The following is a 24,068-nucleotide window of genomic DNA, read 5'->3' on the forward strand; positions in this document are numbered from 1 at the left end:
CCAGCCTCAGTTTGCCCTTTGTTCTGCAGAGTATGATGTTATTTTTTAGCTAACAGCAGGTCCCTGGATGAGCAAATGCGTGTTTCTCCACAAAGAAAAGTAGTGGACAATAATGAAGCTGTCATTATTTTGTATATGCTACTTTGCTTCAAAGCCAGGATGTTGTACTAAAACTATAGGTTAACCAACCTACTAAGATGGAGTCTTGGCTTTTCCTCCCCTCTCCAGTCCTTCACCACATGGACATTTTTTTAGGACAAAAGGTTTAAAATTAAACTAATTAAAAATAATTTACTAAATATGTAGCAATTAATTTAATAAACAGTTATACATAATAATATATAACATAAAATTTAAGAATAGTGAGGAATAAAATTTATTTTTCTGATATACTAAATCTCAACATTTGAAAGTATGTGAACAACTTGAAAAGAGGTCTTTTGAAAAATGCTGGGTTCTCTCTGCAAGCAATGGAAGAGGAGGCTGCAGCTGGGGGGCAGGCAGCATGCTAAAGCAGCATGCCTGGAATGCATCCAGTTTCTGTGCACCACCAGGCATTGTCATATTGCAAAATAAAACTGATGATAGAGTTGCTTAAGCTTCCCAAAACCAACACAGCCACATCAGCAAAGCACAGAAACCAGGTTCATTAGTTATTCCACTGGAGAGCTGTGATTAGGACGCACACACACATCATCACAGGTTCTGTCAAATTCATGTGGTCCCAGTTTTTCTCCAGCCCCGCTCATCCTCTCTTCTTTGTCCCTGTTAGCCTGTACCTAGGTTCCAGCCTGGATCAAAGCAGCTGGTTTCCCTGGGGAGGAAACAGGGAGACACTGTTCTGAGGTCCACAATACAGGAGGGCATAGACTTGAAAAATGTGAATGCAAGCCATTCTGACTAGTTGGTCCCCAGTCCAGCCTGAGGTGTGCCCTGGTGTGGGTAGCAAAGATGCTGTAGATGTAGCTCAGCCCAGTGCTAAGAACAAGCCTTTCTTAGCCTAACCTTAGAAGTAGCTGCAGTTTCTGCACCAAGTTAGATCTGCACGTGGGCATAGTTTGTGTTTAAGGCAAGTATGTAAATGGTGGGTGCGGGCTGGAGAGAGGCAGTGGATAAGGCAGTGACTCTCACATCCATCCTTTTCTTATTCCGCTTGAAATGGAAGCAGGACTGCTTCTGTCCCTCTGGGTACTTCTCAGTAAGGTGGCAGCTGACCATGCAGGACATGACAGGCTGCAGGGAGGAGAGGAGCTGGAGGGTCCCACCGAGCATCACTGATAGGCTCTGCAGGTCTGGCTGTCTGGCCAGGTGTAGTGCACAACAGCCAGCTGCAGAGAGGCTTCTTGTAATATCCAGCTCGCACCCCACGTGTGAAATGAAGGATTTATTCCTTTGCTTTCATACAAAATATCAGCTTAACAACAGGTATGCACTGGTGTGACGTGGGTGGCCTTTAAGCACATATGGATTTCCACAGAAATCAAATATAAGCCTGAGGAAACACTTATCTTAGGTTGTTCACTTGTTCAGGGGCTGGAAATTACATGGAATTCTTATCTGATATTTTCCTAACAGGCAGCTCTTACTGTATTCCCAGGGCAGCAAGAAAAAAAGCCGCTTCAGAAGAACACTGCCAAATGTAATTGCTCAGCCCTTGGGGCTCGAAGGCATGTTCTGCTTCCCACCTCTTTGTTCCAGGGTGGCCCCTCCTGCCTTCCCCTCCGTTAACTCCTCACACTCAGCTCCCTGGCACCCCAGTGGGGGCTCCTCTGCCCTAGCAGCTTCTCCATGCTGGGAGGCTTCTGCACGCCACCCTGTGCTAGCTCGGGTGTAGGGATTAGCCTCCTCTTGCCTGCTTGGAGGTGTATCATGTGGCAGGAGCTGGAGCTGGACGGAAGTATTTCACCTAACCGCTAGCTCCACTTCTCACCCATGCTCCAGGACATGGCAGTGTCCAGTATGTTGAAGGATAACTTGAATAACCATGGGAACTGCAGAACACATTGCTCAGTTGTCTGCGATAAAACTGTTGCTGCAAAACAGCCTGGAGCCAAATAGAAGCTTGATCAAAGGACCTTGATGCATTGATTAAACAAGTTATTCTGTTCCCAGTCACATGTGAAATACAGTCCCAAACTTCTGGGATCATTCATATCATTAAAGCTAAGCCACTAGCCCCTTGATTCTTTTGCAGAGCAAAGGGAAAATGGCTTAGATGCTTCATCAAGGATCTAAGGGAAAGGCTCAACAGGCTGAGTGTAAACAGAGAGAGTGGGATCACCTTGCTCTGTCCATAAGGAGGTAACTTAGCTCATCTAAAGCTAAGAAAACCACGTTCTCAGGGATACGCTGTTTCGCTCTTGACTTTCAGTCAGCAGCCTTGAATGCTGTTTCCCACAGCGTCATTTCCATGTTGTTTTCAGTTGCATTCACAGGACAGCTGGGCACCTAGTGGGGACCAAAACTCTGTAAATGCAAGTAGCTTGAGTGAAGCAGTGAGCGTGCAACACCAACATGGCGTTAGGGTGCTGCACTTAGCTCTGGTTTTTTAAAAGTCAAAAAGCCTCATAATGGTGCTACCCAGCTGGGTGTAATGCCAGCATCTGTGTAAACTTGAAACTGTATTTCTAGTAAGATGCATAAACTGTGATTGCAAAACCTATCTATAGACCAGCAAGATTTGAGTCAGTGTTCGTTTATGGCCAGACATGCTGCTGACCAGAACATGCTTGCTAAACTTTCCAGAGAACCAACCCCAAGGTGTTTCTAAATTTGTGCTTCAGACCTGGTCACACACCCTAGCTGGCTGCAGTCATGCTGGTGGAAGGGCTTGTTGCTTCTACCTGCCAAAGTATCCACCCCTTCACGGCTGCGGGCTCAGCTGCTCACGTGAACAGTACCTAACCTGTTCAGCCAAAACAAGATGCCCTGACAAAAGCCTGGTGCACATGCTGTTTACTTGGACCTACACCAATGTAGGATGAAAATCAAAGGAGAAGCTGAGCTTGCTGTTCAGAAGTGGTTGTAATCTTTGCCATGAGAGATAGGAGAGGTGAGCGAGATGGATGAGAGCAGTGGAGGGCAGGCTGGCACAACCGTGTCCAGCGAGGTGGTGTCTCAGGTGTGGGATTAAACCACCCTCATATCTCTCTCAGTTCTTGAGGAGGGAGAAGAGGTAGTTGGTCTGCTGCATGCTCTAAATCCTGTGCAAGTGATTTGGGTGCTAAATTGTCCTTACAAGCTGTGCCAGCAGCCTGGGTCTGCTGGGTTGTAGGTACAACCCAATCAGAGCTGCCCCAAAATGGGAAAGAAGTGGCTATGGTAGCCACATTGCCATTGCTAGTTTTCCCATGTGTGGGTACAGGCTCACTTGGAATGGTGAGCTTAAATAGTAAAATCATCAGCTCCATGATGTGTTATCCATGGAAGTGTGCACAAAGTGGGAAAGAAGAGCTGCTGATGGCAAAATTTATAGCTGCACACATTATTTCTTCCAAATTGATTTTGAGAACAGAGATGTTCAAATCCCAATAATAATAAGGGTGGTGGGGTTTTATAACTGGTAAAATGCCTGTTATGGGCCAAATTTGCAGCTCCCAATAGCACTGTTGGCAGTTTCTTTGTCCCATTTCTTTTACATCTACCAGCTGTGCTGTCCCCCTGTAAAGTGGTGAACACTTTGGCAGGATTTTACCTGGGAAAGACAAAAAGTAACAATGATTTGTGGAGTTCATTGAGAAATTTTGAGGGAAAGAATTCCATAAGGTCCTCTGCCTAACTTTGACTATTCAGAGAGGACAGAGGCTACCAGAGGTGCCTAGTGTCAGACACAGAGAGTGGATAACTGGGTGCTATTGCATAGATAGAAAGTAATTTGTGTTTTGTGGGCAAATTGTTAGCTCTTATGGTGTTTTGAAACGATATAAGGTCATCAACAGAATGTGAAAATTTGATTTATAATATTTTGTGCGTTACAGGGGTTGGACTAGATGACCTTTGAAGGTCCTTTCCAACCTAAACTGTTCTATGATTCTGTATAGATATATATATAAACAGAGCAAGTACATGTGTGTGTTGCGTATCTACTTTTAAACAACAGTGGATAATGGGTGTAAAAGAAAATATGGATCTGATTTTAGAGTGCTCATTGCATCAATCTTACTGAGTCAGTGGAATTTGAGGTCACCCTGTGCTTTACAAAATGACCTCAGCATCTTGTGAAATTGAGCTTCTGTGAAGAAAATGTTTTGTTTGCTATTTGAATCATCAAGAAGAGCTTTCAAGTTTGTTCTGTGCATAAGTGAAAAGGAAGGGTGCATAATGAAATGAGAGAGAATAGTTTTCAGGAATGCTGAAAAAAACTGTGAATTTCAAAATAAAAGCAAGTCAACGCTATGGTCATAGTTTTTTTCATTATCAAAATCAATTAAGACGACGGTTTGTCCCTGAAGAAATGGTTAAGTACATACATTAGAATTACCCAAGCTTTCAGATTTTTCCTCTTCTTTGCTTTGCATTCCGTTTACAAATATCCTGCTAGATGTCTTTTCTGAGAATTACCTGCAGAAAATAACATTGCCTTCATGGTATATGAGAATAACTGCTAGGAAGCAAGGAGCAGGGACTTTAAGGATGTCAAGGACAAGTAAAATATAAAACCAAAATGAAGCTGAATACTCTGATTGGACTAGTGTGTCCAATCATAGTATTCAGTCCAATAGTGTGTTTAATTATAATTAAAACCAGATATTGCACATTTAGTGTAGATTATTTCTGTCTCATCTGATTTTTCCATAGATTCTTCATCATCTATCTTATTTCATTTGCTTTTTCTTTCTAGTACCCTGAGTTGATGGTTGCATCTTATAACAATAATGAAGATGCTCCACATGAGCCTGATGGGGTAGCCTTGGTATGGAACATGAAGTTCAAGAAAACCACACCAGAATATGTTTTCCATTGTCAGGTAAGACTAAGGAAGCCATGAATTTCATGCTAGACAAAACAGTTTACTACATGGTGCATCTTCCCAATGTTTATATGAAGGGGTTGAGGTTAAAAATTGGCATTTTTGGAAAAAGTACAAGTGGCAGTCCTTCTACAAGAAGGCAACCCGCCTTCTCAAACAATACTGAAAGCCTGTCAGGGCTGCATGTCATTCTTTGTCTATTTAAAACAGTCCCTAGGAGATTTAGTTTATAAAGCCCTTGCACTTATGAAGTAACTGTGGTGTACCACTTCCTCATCCAGGCAGCAACATATGCTTTCCCACCCACGTTAGCTTTCTTGCATCCTTTTGCACTCCAAGCAGCCTACCCTTGCTTTGGTTCTGCTCAGTATCATGTTTTGCCTTTAAAATTGGGAAGTACACTTTGCATTTCAGGGCATGTGTCTTACTAACAGCACCATAAAAATGGTCTCAATTACAAGGACTACTCCACCAGTTCCTGTTTGACTGTCCTTTAGGTTGTCAAACCAGCGCTTCACTTGATTCAGGGCTACTTTATGGCCATGCTATTTTAGAATTTTATGTACAATTCAAAAATAGTTGAGTGTTTTATTTCTGTAGATCCGTTTACTCCTCTTTTGCCACTGCTTTTGTGTGTGAAATGGCAGAGCCTTGTATTGACAGAAATGTTCTGCTCATTGGCTCTATCTCCATCAAACTGTCCAAACTGTGGAACAGGGCTTGGGCCAAATTTCCAACTTCTTCATTAATATCCTTCTGTGGTAATTAAATACAGGACAGTGGTATTCAAAAAGCCATATGGAAAAGTTTCAGCAAGTAGAATTTAACAATCAGAGATTAGTAAAATGCAGATTATTCTGCGGTAAAAAATTGCTTCTCTTGGAAGGATATGTATTACCTGGCTAATTGTGTAAGCTAAGTGTCATTTTACATTCAAGGACCAAACATCTTTTTGAACTAAGTTTATGTTTGGACTTGGGTACATTATCAGATGTAACATAGTGGGAGGGAGTTGCTGGAATTGAAGTTACTGCTTCAACCCGATTAAGTAACCTTTAATTCTGGGCATGTTTTTCTAATTTGCTATACTGAAAAACAACTTCACAAGGAATCTAGGCCTGCACAGCAAATATGCCATACAGATTTATATACATATATATGTATGTGTGTGTGCGTATTACCTTTGAAATGAGAACTTGTATTTTTCTGGATATCATATTCAGGAGACTGATGTGTTCTTTCAGACTGCTTAAGATCTCAGCTCAGATCCCATGTTCAAATTCTCCTAGGATGTACATGCAGCTTTATATTTAAAAAAGATACTCAAAAGAAGAGATTGCCCATTGTCTTTTCAGGAAGAATAATCCTTAAACTAGATTGATTTTGCAAGATAATAACCAGATTCATGGTAACCCTTCTGAGTACACAAAGGGGAGATTGACTACAGACATAATGATGAGCTCTACTAACTAAAAATTCTATCTAGTTTTTAAAGTAGGTACACTTAAGCAGGGGAGGTATGATTCGCTAAATTCGAAGTATTGAGACAGCTACACTCTCCATTAGAAAAACATACACAGGACAAAGTAGTGGCCAGAGATTTGGCCTAGCTATGCTTCTGATTCTTCCATTAAATCGGATGTCCCCCTTTTTAGAACTGGAACCTTAAAAACTGTGAACTGAGACACATATACAGCACTGTGCTTCCACATGCATCCTGGATTCATCATCTAGTAAAATGAAACCAGTTCTGTCCATGGGAACCACTTATTTTCTTGGTCAAACTGTCCGCAGATAATTTTGCATTATAAGTCTGTTACAAGTTGGAACCATGTTTGAACCACCATTATGGGGTTTCTGACATATGGAATATCTTCTGCATCTCAGGTCAGATGGGGATACCCACATAGGATTAAATAGGGAAGCAAAAAGCAGGAGACTTGGTCTTTTGAACACAGGTTTTGTTCTAACTGACTCAGATGGAAAATAAGAAAAAAAATTATCTTAGCTCAGAGTCTGGAATTCAGTCCTGTAGATCATCATGTTATTCTGTTAGTGGAAGCCAAGTGTATTATTAGTCAGCCCCATATCGTTTATATTACCATTTTCAGTCCTGATTCAGTCAGTCCTCTAGGTCTTCTGTGAGACAAGCCCAATTTTAATTCTGCAATACATGACCTTATAACAGTCTAGCCCAGCACCTAGAGGTGAACACACGCCTTATCATTACAGCTTGGTTGCCCAGATACGACACACACAGTACTTTGAGCTTATTTTCCTCATAGACCTCCATTTTCCTTTCCAAAGACTTTCTATAAAAGTGTGGGTCTCAATAAATACTATATGGTGCTGACTTTTTTGCCTTTCAATCCGTGGTCTCACAGAGTGAGATGCAAGCAAGTGGAAACTCATTTCAGATGTGACTGTCAAGGAACTTATGCAGGCCACTTCTGAGAAGCTAAATCAATAAATAGGTTTATAAAGCCATTTCTGAGGAACTTCTAAGAAATTCTACCTCAGGAGTTCAGATAACATCAATAGAAATAGATACATGAAACATCTCTGGACAGCTGAAGAGCTGGCTGAACTTCAGAAGGTAGAACTTCAGATACCTCTTGTGCATATTTGGTAAATTCTTGAAGGTTGGAACTGTGATGTTTTTCTGTCTTTCCTGATATATTATACAGATTTAAGTGAGATGATTATGATGGAATTTCTTCATTTTCTTTATGTCTTTCTATGACTTTTTGTAATCTTACATGGGATCACTGAAATTGTCATAATCAGAACAGGCTTTCCCAGTACCTTTGTTTAAAGTTGACAGATCCATGGGCTTCAACTAAAGCTGTCTATCAGCCACAGTAGATAATGATGCAAAAATCTACCAGCAATGATGGTTTTTCCTAACTTCAAGCAGCAAAACATTTGATTTCATTCCTCAAATGTGAGGGATTATGTATCCTGTAAATGTGGCATTCTTGCCCAATTTAAAGTCATATTAGGTTGTTGGCTTTTTAATACAGTGTAGGTGGTAATAAATTTCATAGCTTTAGAATATGTTATGCTACAAATTCTAGGTTTAATTTTAGTTAATTTGCATTAAGGAGAAAATTGCTATCAGCCGAGTGGACTTGTTTATTTATGAATTCATATGAACCACCATGTGATCTATCAAATCTTTTCTAAACAAAACTGGCTTCTACTCTTTCCTCCTGTGGAATATTTTTTTTCTTCTACTTCTTTTATTTTTGCCCTTCTTTGGGTTTTCATATTTCTACTTTACCCAGTGATGTGCTGACAGTATTTTAGCTGAGACTCTAACAGATTTTTTCCTTTATAACTCATGATACATCTCTTTACCACAGGGTTAGAAATGGGAAAGCAAGGAATAGTGAGGGATTGGGCAATTTGTTAATTTCTTTTCCTATGCAAGCAAAAAAAAAAATGTTGTCTCAAGCAAAATCAAAGTGGAAAAGTGATACCATTTGCCAAAGGAATGAAAGCTCAATGCTTTCCTTAGGTAGTGAGGAATAAATTTAGCATGTAGTTAATACTGCAGAGTGCAGACTGGGAATGTCTTTGCAGGGAAGAGTCAGGGTTGTCCTCTTCCCCGACCCTGGAGCATCACAAACTCTTGCTGTAATCCAGCGCATTCCAAAGACCCAAGCCTTTCAGTACTTTATGAGGCCCTGCGGATGAGTCATCCCTGGTTGGGTTGGTTTGGCAGTATCCAGAAAGGGAATGAATTCCAGCAACAACATGGAAATCACATTGACTCTCACTTGGTTCGGTGGGAGAATTTTAAGCAGTGGTTCACACTGCTCTCAGCTACTGTTGGTCTGTGTTTTGGTGGGGATGGCAAAACCTAAAATCGGACAGCACGGTAATTGATGATATGACTCAACATGAGCTCAATCCCATATCAATTTATGCAATGCATGGGGCTGGCCTGTACTACTAATCGATAGAGTAGCATCAACAATATTTCTCAGTCTTTCTTAGAAATAAATGTCCATAGCGTGCTTTTTCACTGAACAAACCAATTAAAATCTACATTGCCTGTTAATTATGAGGATTATTTGTAATGCAATGCCCATTGTTTATGTACTGCTGGTTATCTCTGCCCATGATGTTGCTTCTGTTTCCTGGTGGTCTGATCTAAGCTTTCTAAGCCAAAGTGACCTGGAGAAGTATGTGAAACTTTGCACCAACATTTGAGTGAGGCAAATGAGAACTCAGACTGCGTTTGCAATAAGTTGGCTGGTTTAAGTCTGAGCTATCATACCCTTCCTTTCAGCAGGGCCTGGTTGTATGGCTGCAGCACTGCTCTTATACCAGATCTCATAGCTTTTGGGTTAGAGCTGATCTGCAGAGACAGAAGTCACAAGAAAAAGAAATAATCTAGTGGACTTTAGGATATTACAAACCATTTCCTTTCTTCTGGAACTGAAGAGGGATTATTAAAGTTGGTTGAGGTATCTGGATCTCAGCTTCAAGCATCCATCATTGGATGGAGGAAAGGAGGAAAGGAGGCATGGGGAAAGACAGCTAAAAATATTAGTTCCATGCAAATAAACCAAATTGAATGTTACTTTCTTTTTTGGAGACCTCTGCATTGTGTTTTAGAAGTTTGTTGAATTCTGCTTTACTACATCCAATCTAATGATAGCAGCAACAGAAAGAATGACTACATTGAATGCATTTTGATTTATTAGAGATTAATTCCCTATCTATTAATTTCCTCTTTCTCAACTACGTCTTTTTCAAATGTCTCAAAAGGGCAGTGAGAAGTGCAAATCTGACACTTAGAAGTAACTCCATTCAGTGTATTTTTAAGGAAGGAGAGCACATGTGAAGTAGCTTTTATTTGAGGAAGCAGTAACCATTTAAGAGTTCTTTCAAGGAGTCAGATCGACTTTTAGCATAATCACATAAAGATTCCAGCAGTATATCACTTTTAATAGCTGCAGCTATTTCTGTCCTTTTCCTAAAGTGCCATGCAGTCACATTTACTTGGCTGGTTCCATCTCTTTACCAATGTGTCAGGTTTTTTGTGGGATATGGGACTTGTGTTTTCTATTTGAATTTCAAAAAAAGCTGTGGATGCTTGGAAAATATTGGTGGATTGGGTACAGAAATCAGCCACTCAGCCGCACCACAAAATGTTTCATTCTCCCCTAGCTTTTTTGTAGTGGCTTCTATACACTGCCATTAAGTTATGTGTTTGACCACTCTTCATTGCTTATCCTGGTGTGGTCTTTCCCTTTTCAACTAAATGGATAGAGTCAGAAATGCATATCTTAGAATTAGATGCTCTGAGGTAAGTGAAGGGCTATATTTAGTGGCTGATATTGGCCAGAGCTGACTTTTTTTCCTGATTTGGTTCCCTTGCTGTTGTCTGCTCTTTCAAAATCAACATAAATTCCTTCAGATGTGCTTTTTGCTCCAGAAGCCTGCCTTCTAAAGGTGCTGAGCGCCCAAATCCATGAGACTTGTGTGCAGAGCAGGCTGAGGTAACAGCATGAATGACTAATATCCTCCTTTTCCTCTTGTCCTTGAGTTTCCTTCTCTGTCAAAGCCAGACCAGAGCTCAGTCCCTCCAGCACTTTAGAAGAAAAGAAGTACTACAACAAGTTTAATTCTCAATAAAGTATGGCTGGAATACTTAAATAATAAAGAAAAATTCTCTGATAATTATATTGGTGCTTCTCCACAAAGGATTCCTCCCTTTGTTGCTAAGTTTCAAATAAGGATTCCGTTCTTCAAAGCCATAGAAGAAATGGCAGACCATAAACTCTCTCCAAGCTTCCCAGAATTTCCTAAGTAAAATCAATCTAAAGAACAAACCGCATGACCAGTCCCAGAGCTGACTTGTCTGGTTCCTTGGTGTCTAGTAAGAGAGGGCACCTGTGGTCAGCCTTTAAATACTGCAAATCTCAGAGAAGATATGTGGCTCTGGGCTGACTGCAAATTTAAAACAAAACAAAACAAAATCCTCCTTTGGAAGAGAAAGTCTTTTCCAACCTGAATTACCCTGTGACCTTGTGATTGTAAACATGAATCGGATTCTGCCTATGTTCATGGGAGTTCTTTGGTAAGTGGACCTCTGAATCTCTGCCTGTGAAGATGCTGAGGGAGTTCCCATAGTGGGAATGCTCCAGTACCTACCCAGGGACCCAAATTTGTTGCAGAATTTTTGTAACACATACCAAAATGTTGTAAAACTGAACCAAGCAGGGCTTCTTCAGACATAAAGGGATTGTTTTGCCTTCATTTCTGTTTCATTTCCTGCTATGCATTGTTGGTAGGATGATCTTTGTGGAGCTGTGTAGACCTCTGCTGTGCCTGTTCTCCAGGATGCTTTGTTGCTATGACATTTGTGACTGTGTGGTCATTTGCACACTGTAATAATTCATGCAGATGCATAGGTGCACTATTTTGAGTTAAAATTTGGGGGAATTTCTGCCTATGCTGCTGGAGGAGAAGAACAGTTTCAGTTTATGGCTTGTGACAGGACATACTCATTCTGTTCTTTTTTTAACATTTTTTTCTTCTGTCCTGTTGTGTTTGTCCAGACTGGAACATAGAAACACAGAGCACAGTTTGTGCTGTGAGAATTTCAGTAAACAAGAGCCCATGTCTTGCCTCTTAGGCTTTTGGTTTAGGTTCTTCCTCCCATTCCCAACCGATACCAGCTGTCTTTTTTTGCTCCTACACCACTTCTAGCCTTTGGTGATTAAAAATAACGATCATTTGGCCTAAAATTAGTACTCCAATACTTGTGGAGAGATTGTGTGTGAGTCAGTAGAAGTTACACTCACACATCCGAAGGCTGGATGTAGTATTTGGAAAAAGGTTTCCAATGTCTTAGGGAAGAGGAGAGACCTGCATCCAGCAGATTTGTACAGGGAGCCAAAGACAACCAAATATACAAGAGGCAGAGTCTCCTGTCTCCCAGATACTACTGGCATTAGTGGGGCAGGACAGAAAAGGCACTGAAGATGTGAAAATGTATATTCTGTCTTAGGTGCCATAGTGTCTTATTCAGTCCTGAGATCACCGGTATGAAATGCCCAAAGTCCTGCTTTACTGCTGTTAATGCGGAACTGCTAGCATCTGCAGCTCAAGAAAAGGAATGCCATGTTTTCCAAATGGGCTTTTAGTCCTAAAACCTCTTAAAAACTGACTTTATTTCCACACAAAATCAAGTCATAGTACTTTTTCATAGCAAGAATGGGAGATGAAACCTTCTTCCAGGCAAGGTTGGAGAGAAACTGAGCGTAGTTATGTAGACCAAAATGATGGCAGTTGGATTCACAGTTATGTGCCTTCCCTGGGGTTTAGCTATATCTTTCCCAACACTTAGCAAAGTTTTTTTTCTGTGATGGCTTGGATCTATTGCTATCTTGTGCAGAACCTTGAAGAGCAGCACACCCATCAAAGCCAATGTGTGCATTGTAACAGCATAATTGTATGCCATAGCCCATCAGCCTGTGAAATGACTGTGAAATGTAAGTGGGTGCAGTTTCTCTATTAGTAATTAACATTCTGAATTACTTGAGGACTGTGTTTATAAAAACAAAGTCTGCTAGCAACATAATGCTCCTTTGCTTAAAGCAATGCTTAACATCGATCATCTTCCTCATTTGAAACTGAGATTTCAATTATGAATCAAAGAATTAGGAAGTGACAAATTTGCTTGTCTTAGGTGGAAAATTTTAGGTGGTTCCTGTTTCGAAGCCTTTTTTGGAGGGGGTAGATTATCGTATGCTTAAATGATATGCTGTCACTACTAGCAATAGCAATGCGATTTTTGTGGGTGTTAAAATACTGATTTGTAATGAATATGTTCTTAATGAGGCTGTTTCTCTTCTTAAAGTTCATGTAGTCTTCCTTTCAGACCAAATATAAAGAATATGTTGGCCACTTGATATGGCAGGCATTCTTTTTTAAGTTTCTTTGTTTTCACTAATAATTTACAGTGTACCTTTCTGCATTGCTGGCATCTAATAAACAATATGCAAATAATGCAATTTGGAGAAAACCCAACCTTTGAATTTGTGGCGTTAGACATGCACTGTTTTTAAACTTTAGCTAGCTAAGGAAAAAAAAATATCTCAGTCAAAAACTATATTTCATAAGAGAAAATTATAGTGATTTTGATGGTTTGCCAAAACCTCAAGCAGTGACAAAATCCACAGTGTCCTGAAAGAGATGCCTTTGCAAAACCATTCCTTTGCAGATGGCTTAGATTATTGATACTTATAAACACATGACATTATTCGCTCGACTTAGAATTTTTAAAAACTCTGTTGATAAAAAATGCTGATTTGTCACACTATCCCAAAATTGCAGAGAAAAAAAGCACCAAATCCTGCAATTGTTCCTGAAGGTGTTTGATAGTTTACTAGTTGTTGATTTGGCTACATTTCAACATGACCTAGTGTAAAATATTTTCAGAGGAAGAGAGGAAGGAAAGGAAAAAATAATATAACTTTCCTTTGTTGATGTGAACATTATGTTTTATAGTTTTTCTTGTATATCTGAAACTCCCACTGCTAAAGAGTTTTGGGTGAACTAGAAATGCGGCATCAGATGTGAAATCAATAAGTCACTGGGATCCTTCCACTGAATCTTTTTCCATAAAGGATATAAAACAGCATGCAATTCCCTAGCTGCACTGCAAATGATGGATAAACAGCTATAGGCATGACTTTTCTGTTTGGGTTATGTAACTGTTCTCAGTGCAAGCTTCTTGCAGTGGAGAGTACATTTGGTCCAAATTCGAGAAAATTATTTCACCTCATGATTTTCATCTCTGTGGGAGCTCTATGTGAGGAGTGAAGCCTCTTTCTGTGTTACCTGGTGCAACATATGAAACAGTTACTCTTCTGAAGTGCTGTAAAAGGCCCCAGAAATCAAGGAATCCATCATTACAGCCCAGGATACAACTGTCCTCTGCTTTAGGTCAACAGTTTCCCGCCCCCTACCCTCATGGCTGGATGACTGACAAGCACTTCCCTGAAAAGAACTTCTGTATACAGGCAACATTGATTTAATGATGATTTACACTCCCTGCTTCCCACAAAGGGAAAGCAGAGGCACGTGCTAACTGGCTGAGATACTGATATTATCCTTGCAAGATGTTTCCCGTGGGGCAGACGGAAAGAAAAAGTGCAATTATTTTAGCATGAGATGACAAGCAAATGTCCTACGTGCAAGAAGCAGTATGCTTTTAAGAACTTGTCATATTGGAGGGATCAGAGTGTTTTCATTATCTCTACAACAAAATGTGCCAGGGTGCATTAGGGTCTATGATTAATTCATTTTGATTGCTCTTATAACAACATTTAGTATTTTTGTAGCAAAGATAAATATCGATTCTGCTTTAGTTCCATGTTGTTCATGAACATATACTGAACCACTAGGCATTTCATGGGGAGAAGAACATGCTTAGCATTTGCTACCTCATGTTTACATCTGTAAATAAGTAGACTAAGCCCAATTTGGACTGAGTTAACAATATATAGGAGTTCTGCAGAACTGCTGTTTGCCATGAGTTGTCTGAGGTAAATCAATTCTTCCTGTCAGGACAGTGATGTATTATAAAATGTCCCATCACTGATGGGAGTGGATCATAGAATCATAGAATGATTTGGGTTGGAAGGGACCTTAAAGATCATCTAGTTCTAACCCCCTGCCACGGGCAGGGACACCTCCCACTAGACCAGGTTGCTCCAAGCCGCGTCCAACCTGGCCTTGAACACTGTCAGGGATGGGGCATGCACAGCTTCCCTGAGCAACCTGTGCCAGAGCCTCACCACCCTCATAGTAAAAATTTCTTCTTAATGTCTAATCTAAATCTACCCTCTTTCAACCTAAATACATTCCCCCTTGTGCCTTTGTAAATATGTGCCTTGTAAAACGTCCTTCTCCAGCTTTGTTGTAGACCCCCTTTAGGTATTGGAAGGCTGCTCTAAGGTCTCCCTGGAGTCTTCTCTTCTCCAGGCTGAAAAAACCCACCTCTCTCAGCCTGTCTTCATAGAAGAGGTGCTCCAGCCCTCTGATCATCTTTGTGGCCCTCCTCTGGACTCGCGTGAGCAGGTCCATGGATGACCCAGGCAAGCTGGTTTTTGAGCAAGATGTGGTCCTCTGTTACTCCAGAGGTCAGCAAATGTAAGCTGGCGCAACTATGCTGATTTATTTTAACTAAGGCTTTAACCCTGAGACTAGAAAAATACTTATCTCATTCCTTCCTCCTCTACCAGAATACTCATGGAAAAAAATAGCAGAAGACAAACAGCAGAACCTTGCAGTTGAGGAAAGCAGGATGTGCAATTTCAGGAAACTAAGGTTTGTTTGGAGAAAGGGGAATTAAAAAATGAGTCTATAATGGGAAGTAGTCATCTATTCCTGAGTGACCTTAGCTGCTCCCGAATGCTCTATGGGTGCAGAGCCAGGCTACTCACATCAGAATTTGTACACTAATTTTTGGTAGGAGACAAGCAGTGCAAAGGCAAGTCATGTTCCCGCCCTCATTCGTAAATACAGACTTGCCTGTGGTATGTTCCGCATTTACACTAGATAGCTGTTTTTGCCTCTCAGTCTCTCAATCCTCGTATCTATGTGCAATGTTTAATTAATTTTCAATTATTTCCAATTATATAGTGACACTACTTATAAGTGATACATCAGTGAAAGTGATGGATTTGGGCAAATATAATAGACTGTCAGTCTTCACTAGAAGCTACAATTACATCAAAAAGATAAAAAAAGATTACTGTAATTATTATGACAGTGAACTGGTAGAAGTTTGCCCAAGTGACACAAGACTACAGAGCACAAAAAGCCAATTGCTTAGAAACAAGTAAAATAAGATGTACTGTCATCCCTTTGCTCCCTAGCCTTAACCTAGGAAACCAAGTGACCTATCTCTAGGATCAGGCAGAACTTCATTTAGCCAAAGATTTGTAGGCTCTTTGTTAAGTAAAGAGTGGTCCAGTAAGTAGAGATTCCTTCATTTCTGAGCTCCCCACGGGAAGAGAGACTTGGACATTCTAGAGCAAGTCCAGCAAAGGATCTCTAAGATGATTTAAGGACCAGAGAGCGGAGAGTGCTCAGCCTGGAGAAGGCTCAAGGGGATCTTATCAGTGTGTATAAATATCTGATGGGAAAGAAAAGAGATGGAGGCAGGCTCTTCTCAGTGGCATCCAGTGATAGGACGAGAGACAATGGGCACAAACTGAAATACAGGAAGTTGCATTTAAATATAAGAAAAACTCTTTTACTGTGAGGGTTGCTGACTACTGGCACAGGTTGCCCAGAGAGGTCATGGGGTCTCCATTCATGGAGATACTCAAAACCCAAACTACACATAGTCAAGAGAAATCTGCTCCACCTGAACTTGCTCTGAGCCAGGGGTTGGACTAGACAATCTCTAGATGTGCCTTCCAACCTTGGCAGCTCAGTGAGCCTGTCTGTGACACTTCATATTCCTTTTCCTTTCCCTGTCTCTGAGGTTATGAAGGAAGTCAGCTGGACCATGACTGTCTAATTGTACAGAGGCTTCCCAGGACCAGCTGAACATCAGGGTTTCTTTCCTCCTTCCTGAAAGGAGGTCACTGGCTCTCAGAAGTCCTGAATCAATAAATTGCCTGTTGAGGAAAGTACTTACCAATTTGCTTGGCTGTAAGCAGGCTTTTGAGTCACTGAAGTCATGTGAATTAACTACAGTTAAGCTAATGAACTTCTGAGAAAAGATGCATATAGATAAGTTCTTTCCTCAGCTGGGGCTTTAAAGTGCTCTTGGTCTGATTTGTTCAATCTTCTGACCATGCCTGGGTTCTCATGGCCCATGCATTTATTGAGGGGGGATTGGACTGAGTGCTACCCTTGAGATTTATCTGCAACTCCCCTATAAGCAGCTGTGACTACTACACCCAACTTCACAGGCTGAGCTGTAAATAATTGTTCTTGCAGTATCTGTACGGACTTCTAATTCATCTGTGGCTTCACATAGTTTGATTGATCAAATGCGTGGTTTGGAGAACTGCTGCCATAGAAACCACCAAGCTACCACTGCAGCTCAAGAACAGCGTATTTCTGTGTGCTCTGTAAAGCCCAACTCTGATATTTCCAGAACTTGCCATTAAGTGATCTTAGTTGTGCTTTCTCTTTGAGGAGACCAGGACACCAAGATGCCAGGCAAGCCTAGACCATACCTCCCTCTCTGGGGGATCTCTTCTGCTTTTGCATAGTGTTAGATGGGAACCACCCTGCTTAGGGACTCTTGAGCCTCACTGCTGATGCCAGGTCATGGTTCCAGCAGAAAGCAGACTCTGCGTGGAGAAGAGGTGTGCAGCAACAAGAAGCTTAAGTCACTAGCCCAATGGCTGGGGCACTTTATGAGCACGTGGCTGGGCTGCCAAGACTAGATCTGTGGTTTATATTAGATAATATCAGAGAATAGGCAGAAGTAATTCAGGGAAAGTAACCAGAACTCCTGGACTTGTCCCTCCCAGTCAGGTTCCCCAGGCATTTGCTAGATAGGAATGGCTTCACCTTCATAGGTGCTTTTGCCTGGAGTTGCCTAACACAACGCTTAGAGAAGGCTTTGGTTTGTGCGATGTTTTGAGTATGTGCTTCTCAAGAGCTGTATTTCATTTTGCAGTGCTTAAAATATTCTCCCCCCCCCAACAAAAATAACAAAAACCAAAACTGTAGAAATGCAAAGAGATATGATGAGGAATATACTGTCCAAAACAGGCTGAACTGAGCTCTTCCTCTTTTTTTTTTTTCACTATAGATTCTATAATCTTGTTACCTCTATTCTGCCATCCACATGGATAATAGTGCATGGAATGCAAACAGTGCTTTGAGGCTATGTGGATGGAGATGGCGTTTGGAAACTCATCCTATATTAAATTTTAAAGCAAAACAAAATAAATAAAATAAAATAAAATAAACGGAAGAGCGGTGATAATTGCAACCTGATACTTACTGCTGAAAGCAAAACTGTATACGTTCCCCACAGCAAACAGTGTGCAAGCTGAAAATAGAAGACTTGCATGTTGCCCTGAATTGGCAACGAAATTCTGTTGGGAATTGATTGTTGCTCGATCTGAATTTTGGCTGCTGGCAGACCAAAACTGTTAAGACATTAACTTATGTTCCAATGATTTCGAACTAGATCTATGGATGTGGTTAGGTCCCTAAAGATAAAGGCAGTCAATGGGATTTGCCAGTGCACTTGCAGCACCTAAGTACCTTTGTCTACCCAACCAGCTGGTGCAGGGATAGAGAGCTTTTGGTTTTGAGTGCTTCTTAAAACAGGGACTGCAGGTAAATGTGTGCAGAATGTTAAGGAGGTTTCATCACTAGAAAACTATTCAGGCTACAATTCACCAAATGTTGTTACTTCTAAAATCTCTTGGAATTTCCCTCTGTATGAAAACAGTAACCACTAGTTAACAGAATCAAAAGTGTCAGTAGAAACACACCAAACAGCTTCTTTTTGTCATGTCTCATGTAGGTGATGACTGAATTCTAAAGCATTTCTGGTAGCTGATAGGGACATCCTGCCACCAGTCCTATATTTTCAGAAAGCAACTGAACACTTTTCAATTTAAGAACTGCTTCTTACGAAATGCATTTCTGACCACTCCACCAAGTAAATTTTTCATGTAATATTATTTGGTCAATTCTAGAGGCCTTCACCAGACTGAGATGCCCTTGAAAGAAATTGGTTACAAACCCATCATAACAAAGCAGTCTCTGTCCTAAAGAACTTGCAGCTATGGTTATGGGTGGTGGCATGCAGCAGCACCATCATCTGTGCCCTGACCTGGCTGTGTGTATAGCAGCTCTGGTCCAGAAGCCATTGGCTAATACTGTGCTGAAACTAGTGAGGCCTGCTGCATGCAAGCAGAGTGCCAGAATGCCACACTCAAGCTGACACCTAACATCTGCTCCAGATTCTGGCCAGCCTGTGGTATGAGCAGGGATGACAGAAGGTCTCTGCGCTCCTCCCGCAGACACATGCCCCAAGGCTCTTGCTCTGCAAGGATGGTGCAGACCCATCACTTCAGGCTTGTGAATAATTTAATTAAAACAATTAAGAGTGCTCATGTATAGCTGCTAGAGTATCATGACCTAAATGAAACAGACAAACGAAGGAAGTGCTTGCTTCTCCAACATGCAGGCCCAAGGATTTGTCCCTGCAATTTGATAAGCAGCCAGGTCCTAATCAGAGAAAACAGATAAACTCAGGTACTTAGCATGTAAGCAACTGGACGAAAAGAAAACTTGATTTTGATGTGCTGTTGTTATGAAATTGCTCCTTATTTCTCCAGGCTTTAATTCTCTCCTCATCAGTCTAACAAAGAAAGTATGATATTCAGCAGACTATATTCTTAGGCTTGCATGTATGTGTAATAATTCAGAGTTACCAAATTGATTGATCGTTGCAGTCATGGATAAAGGCAAGCAGGATCTCCCTCTGTTGCACTTGAGAAGTATCATGTTTATCTACTTTTGCCATCGAGCAAGCAATTTTGCTGCTTTTCTGAGTCATCACAACACCACTGAATGAATAATATTAGCAAATGCACTTTCCAAAAGGGCTGAAGTGCAGATTCCCTTCTGGCAAGGCAGCTTGTGGACTTTCTTTTGATTATTTTATCCTTGTAGTTACATGGGCTGAACCCACAGTTACAGAGATAAAAGTAGAAAGCTTCAGCTTTCTGCCCTGCTTAAAATGAAGGCATGAGGCTGGATATTGCCTTTCTGCAGACTTGAGCAGAGTGCTCCGATTCTGCTGCAATGCTCAGATGTCAGCACTGAGGTTAGATGTCAGTTACCTACCCTGTAAACTGGGCTAAGAAAGAGCTGCATTTCCTGACATACTCTTTTCCTTCTTTTTAAGGACTTAGTACTTTTTCAATAAAAATAAATTTAATTTGTGGCTACATTTCAGCTCCATTGGTTTGATGGTATAAGAGGAGCAATACCAGCTTTGGATTTAGAGCAGTCGTGTGGCTGAGTCTCTCTGCGCAGCTTTCATGCGGTCGGGTGAGACATTCTTAGAATCCCCAAACATTTTTGAAGATCCTGAACTGGAGACATTCACAATTCTTCCCTCCCTTTCTACCATTAATCCTTCATGTTTTAACAAGCATTGAAGTTAATACAGCCTACACTCTTTCCTGTCACACTGGGCCCCCCTCCCTCCTTTCTTTCTCTTGAATAAAGCAATCTGTTCTTTCCAGTCCATATTCTTGTAAATCAAAGGGGTAGATGTCGACACACACCATAACCAAGTATAAACTTCCTTTTTTTAATTAAACAGGATTCTGACATTTGGTTTAAAGAAGTGTTTGCTTGGTTTTATTTATTTTTCTAAATACATGAAGGATGTCAACTGATTTTCTTTTATTTTTAGTAGAAGATGAATTTTGTGTGATACCACAAATAATCTCTAGCACAAAATCTTTCAGATGTTATTTCATAGTTGAATAGGGAGACAGTTGGGGAAGCAATACAGAAGTCTTGGCATTTAAAGCTTTTAGAATTAAGAGCTAACCTCTTTGGTAAAGATTTCTGTACAGATAAATCATCTGTTGGGTACCTTTTCAAATTCAGTTGGGAAAAACAGTTGTAATTCTGTTGCTATCTTCTCTGCTGTTTGCCTATTAATATTCATTATACGTAGACATTTATGTGAAACACAGATTCATAATAGCTGATACTGAAAAAAAAAAAAAAGGCAAGCAAAACTCTTGGAAGGAACATAGTCTCTATTTCAGTTATCTCAGTAGCCAGGGCAAAGTCACCCTAGAATTGCCTGTTTCAAGGTAGCTCACACCTTCTTTTATGGTGCAAGAAGGATGTAATAGGGCACTAAACCAGACAAACTAGTGTTCAGATCTGATACCACTACTTTCCATGCTGATTCTCAGTTCTCAGTCCTTGGCCTGGCAGGGAAAAAAAAGGGCTTTATTTAGTAACTCAGTTGCTGTTTTGTTTCTAGATGGTGATTTTAATCCACCATTGCAGTTGAGCTGTATCATCTGTATCTGTTTTGGGACCTCATACAAGTGTATATAGCAGTACAAGCATGAGAAAATTGTCTCCTGATTGCTTGACAGAAGAAGGTAAGGCAGTTCTCAGAGGGAACAGGAGTGCTTAGTCTCTTTAAAAGCTGTTCTTCATGAGCACGAGTGAGAGCAAAAGGTTATAAATAAACTGTATGTACACTTTTGGCCTTTTTATTTATTTATTCCTCAGGAGGGCAGGCATAGGTGATCAGAGGTTCAGTTCCTATTCTTCAGTTCCTCTGGATAAAGAACTAAGAGTTTGGCGCCTTTTCATGTTTCTAGCTAAGCAGCGGTAAAACAGCTTTGTCCCTCTGCTGTCAGTCCCTCTAAGCCAATTCTCTCAAGCATGGAAAATGATCTGCCTCTTCATCTCAGCTGCAGTTAATTTTATTGCCTGCTGTTGTCTCTGTTAGACTGACCTATAGTAGCATGCCACAGATTGTGGTGCTTTTTCACATGTGTTTGCTCAGCTAGAAAAGCTACCCAGGAGTTTCCTGAGTGCCTGCTGCAATATAACCTGGTATTTTGGAGTCTAGAAATGCCTGTGAACTCCTCAGATCGCATCTTCCCACTGACAGAGTATTGTTTTGAGACACATCTGGTGTCAAGTGTAGGCATATGGCACCAGTATGGCAGCGCTGCCTATGGAGGTGGCTTCCTGCAGAAGACGTCTCGCTGAATGCAGTAGTCATTGCCTATTGAAAGTCATTATTGTTTAGCACCAAGGTCTTTGTGAACTTGTTCAACTGGTGGCTGGGCAGCGTGCCATCCGAATCTATGGACATGAGCATAGACAGCTGAGTCTCTGGGGCCTTACACGCATCAGATGTGGGTACTGAGGTCAGGCTTCTCAGTAAGGAGAATCTAAATGACTGTCTGTCCTGAGCATGTGTATCTGTGGTTGAAGGGATATGCTATCATTAATCCGAATCTGGCCTGGATTAAGCTTCTTAAATAAAAACCAGCTCTGCCAGCCACTTGAAGAGGGCTTGGGGCTTGTTTGAATCGAGTGCATCAGCAGGGAGGGAGGAGGAGGAGGAGGAGGCAGAGGCAGCTGAGCAAAGTCACCACCTCACCACCCCTGTAGCTCATCTCTCCATATGGGCTGAGACAACCTGAGAGCTGCCAAAATGGGGGGCTGGGGTGTGCTGCCATCATCCCTCTGACTGCAGGCCTCTCCATGGGCTGGGCAACACTTCTGTTTCTGAGGCTGTGACAAGAGCACAGACATTTCATGCTTTGTTTCTTCATTATGTTTTCAGCACTCTTCTTGTAACAGCTGGGAGCAGAAGCTTTAGCATTCAGGGGGCGGGATTGCCCATTTTCCACACAAAAGATCTCAGGTTTGCTAGCCTGGGCCTGGCTCTTCCTTTTGCCTGGGCAGTATTCCCACCTGGATCTACTTTGGGCTCGCTCCTTGGCTCCTCACCTTTGCAGATGCACAAGGGATGAGGCAGCAGCACAGGCATGGTGGCACCCACCAGGAGCAGAAGATCTGGGTGGAAGATCGCAAAGCCAGAAGTACCAGAAATACTTCAGTAGGGTTGCTGAGAAAGCTAAGGAGAGGCAGAGAAAGCTAAATCCAGTAGACTGTGTGTGCACAGAGTGAGAAAACACCAGAGCATTAAGCTAAAGTGAATAATGAAGTGATTCACCACACAGCACAATTCAGAGAAATGAAGGTGACTGAACACTGCGGTTGCCTGTCTCTTGTGGGTCCTGACAGCTTGCAAACACATATGCTCTGCGGCACCCATAAAAAGTTAACACCGGGAACCTCGTATTCTAAATACCGCTTTTATACTGTGGACACTAACTCGCCTGTGGAATTGTCTTCTGACATGATCACTCTCACATCTCTTTATGCACTTTTGCCATATATAGCTGCTTCTGTTCTCTGTGATGCTAACTATGCACCTACAGCATATAAAATATACCTAACTGAAAAACTGGGAAGCTTTGCTGTCATTATTGGAAAGTGCTGTGAGATTTCCCTAGAAAGGTGTGGTAGAAGTGCAAAGAGGGAATACACTGTTATTTTAAAACCCGACCATGTGCCGGTTCCTCCCCCTTTGAAGTCGGTGGCAAAACTCTGTTTAGAGAAGCAAGAGACTGCTTGAATCGGCAAACAAGAGGCAGCCTGGAGGCAGAAGAGGCTTACAGGGAATGGTTTCTGCTGCTCTCCTTGAGCACAGAGCTGTTCAGACAGACTGGAGACCTGTCTGCAGCTCTCTCCCATTAAGGCTAAGAAGTGAATGCTTTTAAAGTTGTTAAATGAATGGGCTGGATCTTACAGCCTTTACTCATCTGAGTACTGCCATTAACTTTAAGAAAATAATCACTATATTAAGTGCTCTGGAGTGGAGTCCTTAAATAGTGAAAATCTAATATTTGACAGAAGTTTTTTCTCAGTAGAAAAATAATATTGACATAATTACAAGGATGTGAAAATTTCACCAGTTGAAGAATGCAAGTTGCTTTGGAGCAATACGTAAAACTGGAAGCAGTGCGGAGGGCTTAAGTCCGTGTCACGTCTGTAGGTTATTTTTGAACTTTATGAAAAACACATTTTAGCAGTTTATATCCTGACCATTCAACTGTGTTCTGGCATTCTGAATTCAAAAACATGCTAACCATGAAAACACAACATTTAAAAATACACTGTCCACTTGGCTTCTTTGCCCTGCTTCAGAGTCACTCAAGTTTGTTTCGGACAAACTGAGAACTTTGTTGTGGATTGACTGTTTGAACTGGGGTTTCTTAAAATACATGTGGAGCCTTGTAGCTGCTGCAGGGTGTACACAGTGGTGGAGCTGTACTATTTTAAAATCATCTGTCTATTTCACTTCATGTAAGAATATCTGTCAGCTTAGTTATAAGGAATGAGAAGGGATGATTAAAACAACTCACGAAGCCATTAAACAAAGAGATAAAACATAGAACATGTGCTGTAGGATCATTTTAATTATAACGTATGGAGGATCTGTGGAAACCGGATGGCAGCT

The 24,068-nt window shown here is 41.2% G+C and overlaps 1 protein-coding gene across 7 annotated transcripts in view; it reads left to right on the top strand.

The window, feature by feature from the left end:
• The window catches only part of DYNC1I1 (dynein cytoplasmic 1 intermediate chain 1), a 190,660-nt gene that overhangs the window by 113,442 nt on the left and 53,150 nt on the right, over positions 1-24,068 (top strand). For all 7 annotated transcript variants that reach the window (XM_030492458.1, XM_030492475.1, XM_030492494.1 and 4 more), the window contains one exon: positions 4,841-4,966. In XM_030492458.1, coding sequence (XP_030348318.1) covers positions 4,841-4,966 — 126 coding nt within the window. The remainder of the gene's footprint in view (positions 1-4,840; positions 4,967-24,068) is intronic.

Source organism: Strigops habroptila, chromosome 1, assembly GCF_004027225.2.
Source record: "Strigops habroptila isolate Jane chromosome 1, bStrHab1.2.pri, whole genome shotgun sequence".
Lineage (NCBI taxonomy): Eukaryota > Metazoa > Chordata > Aves > Psittaciformes > Psittacidae > Strigops > Strigops habroptila.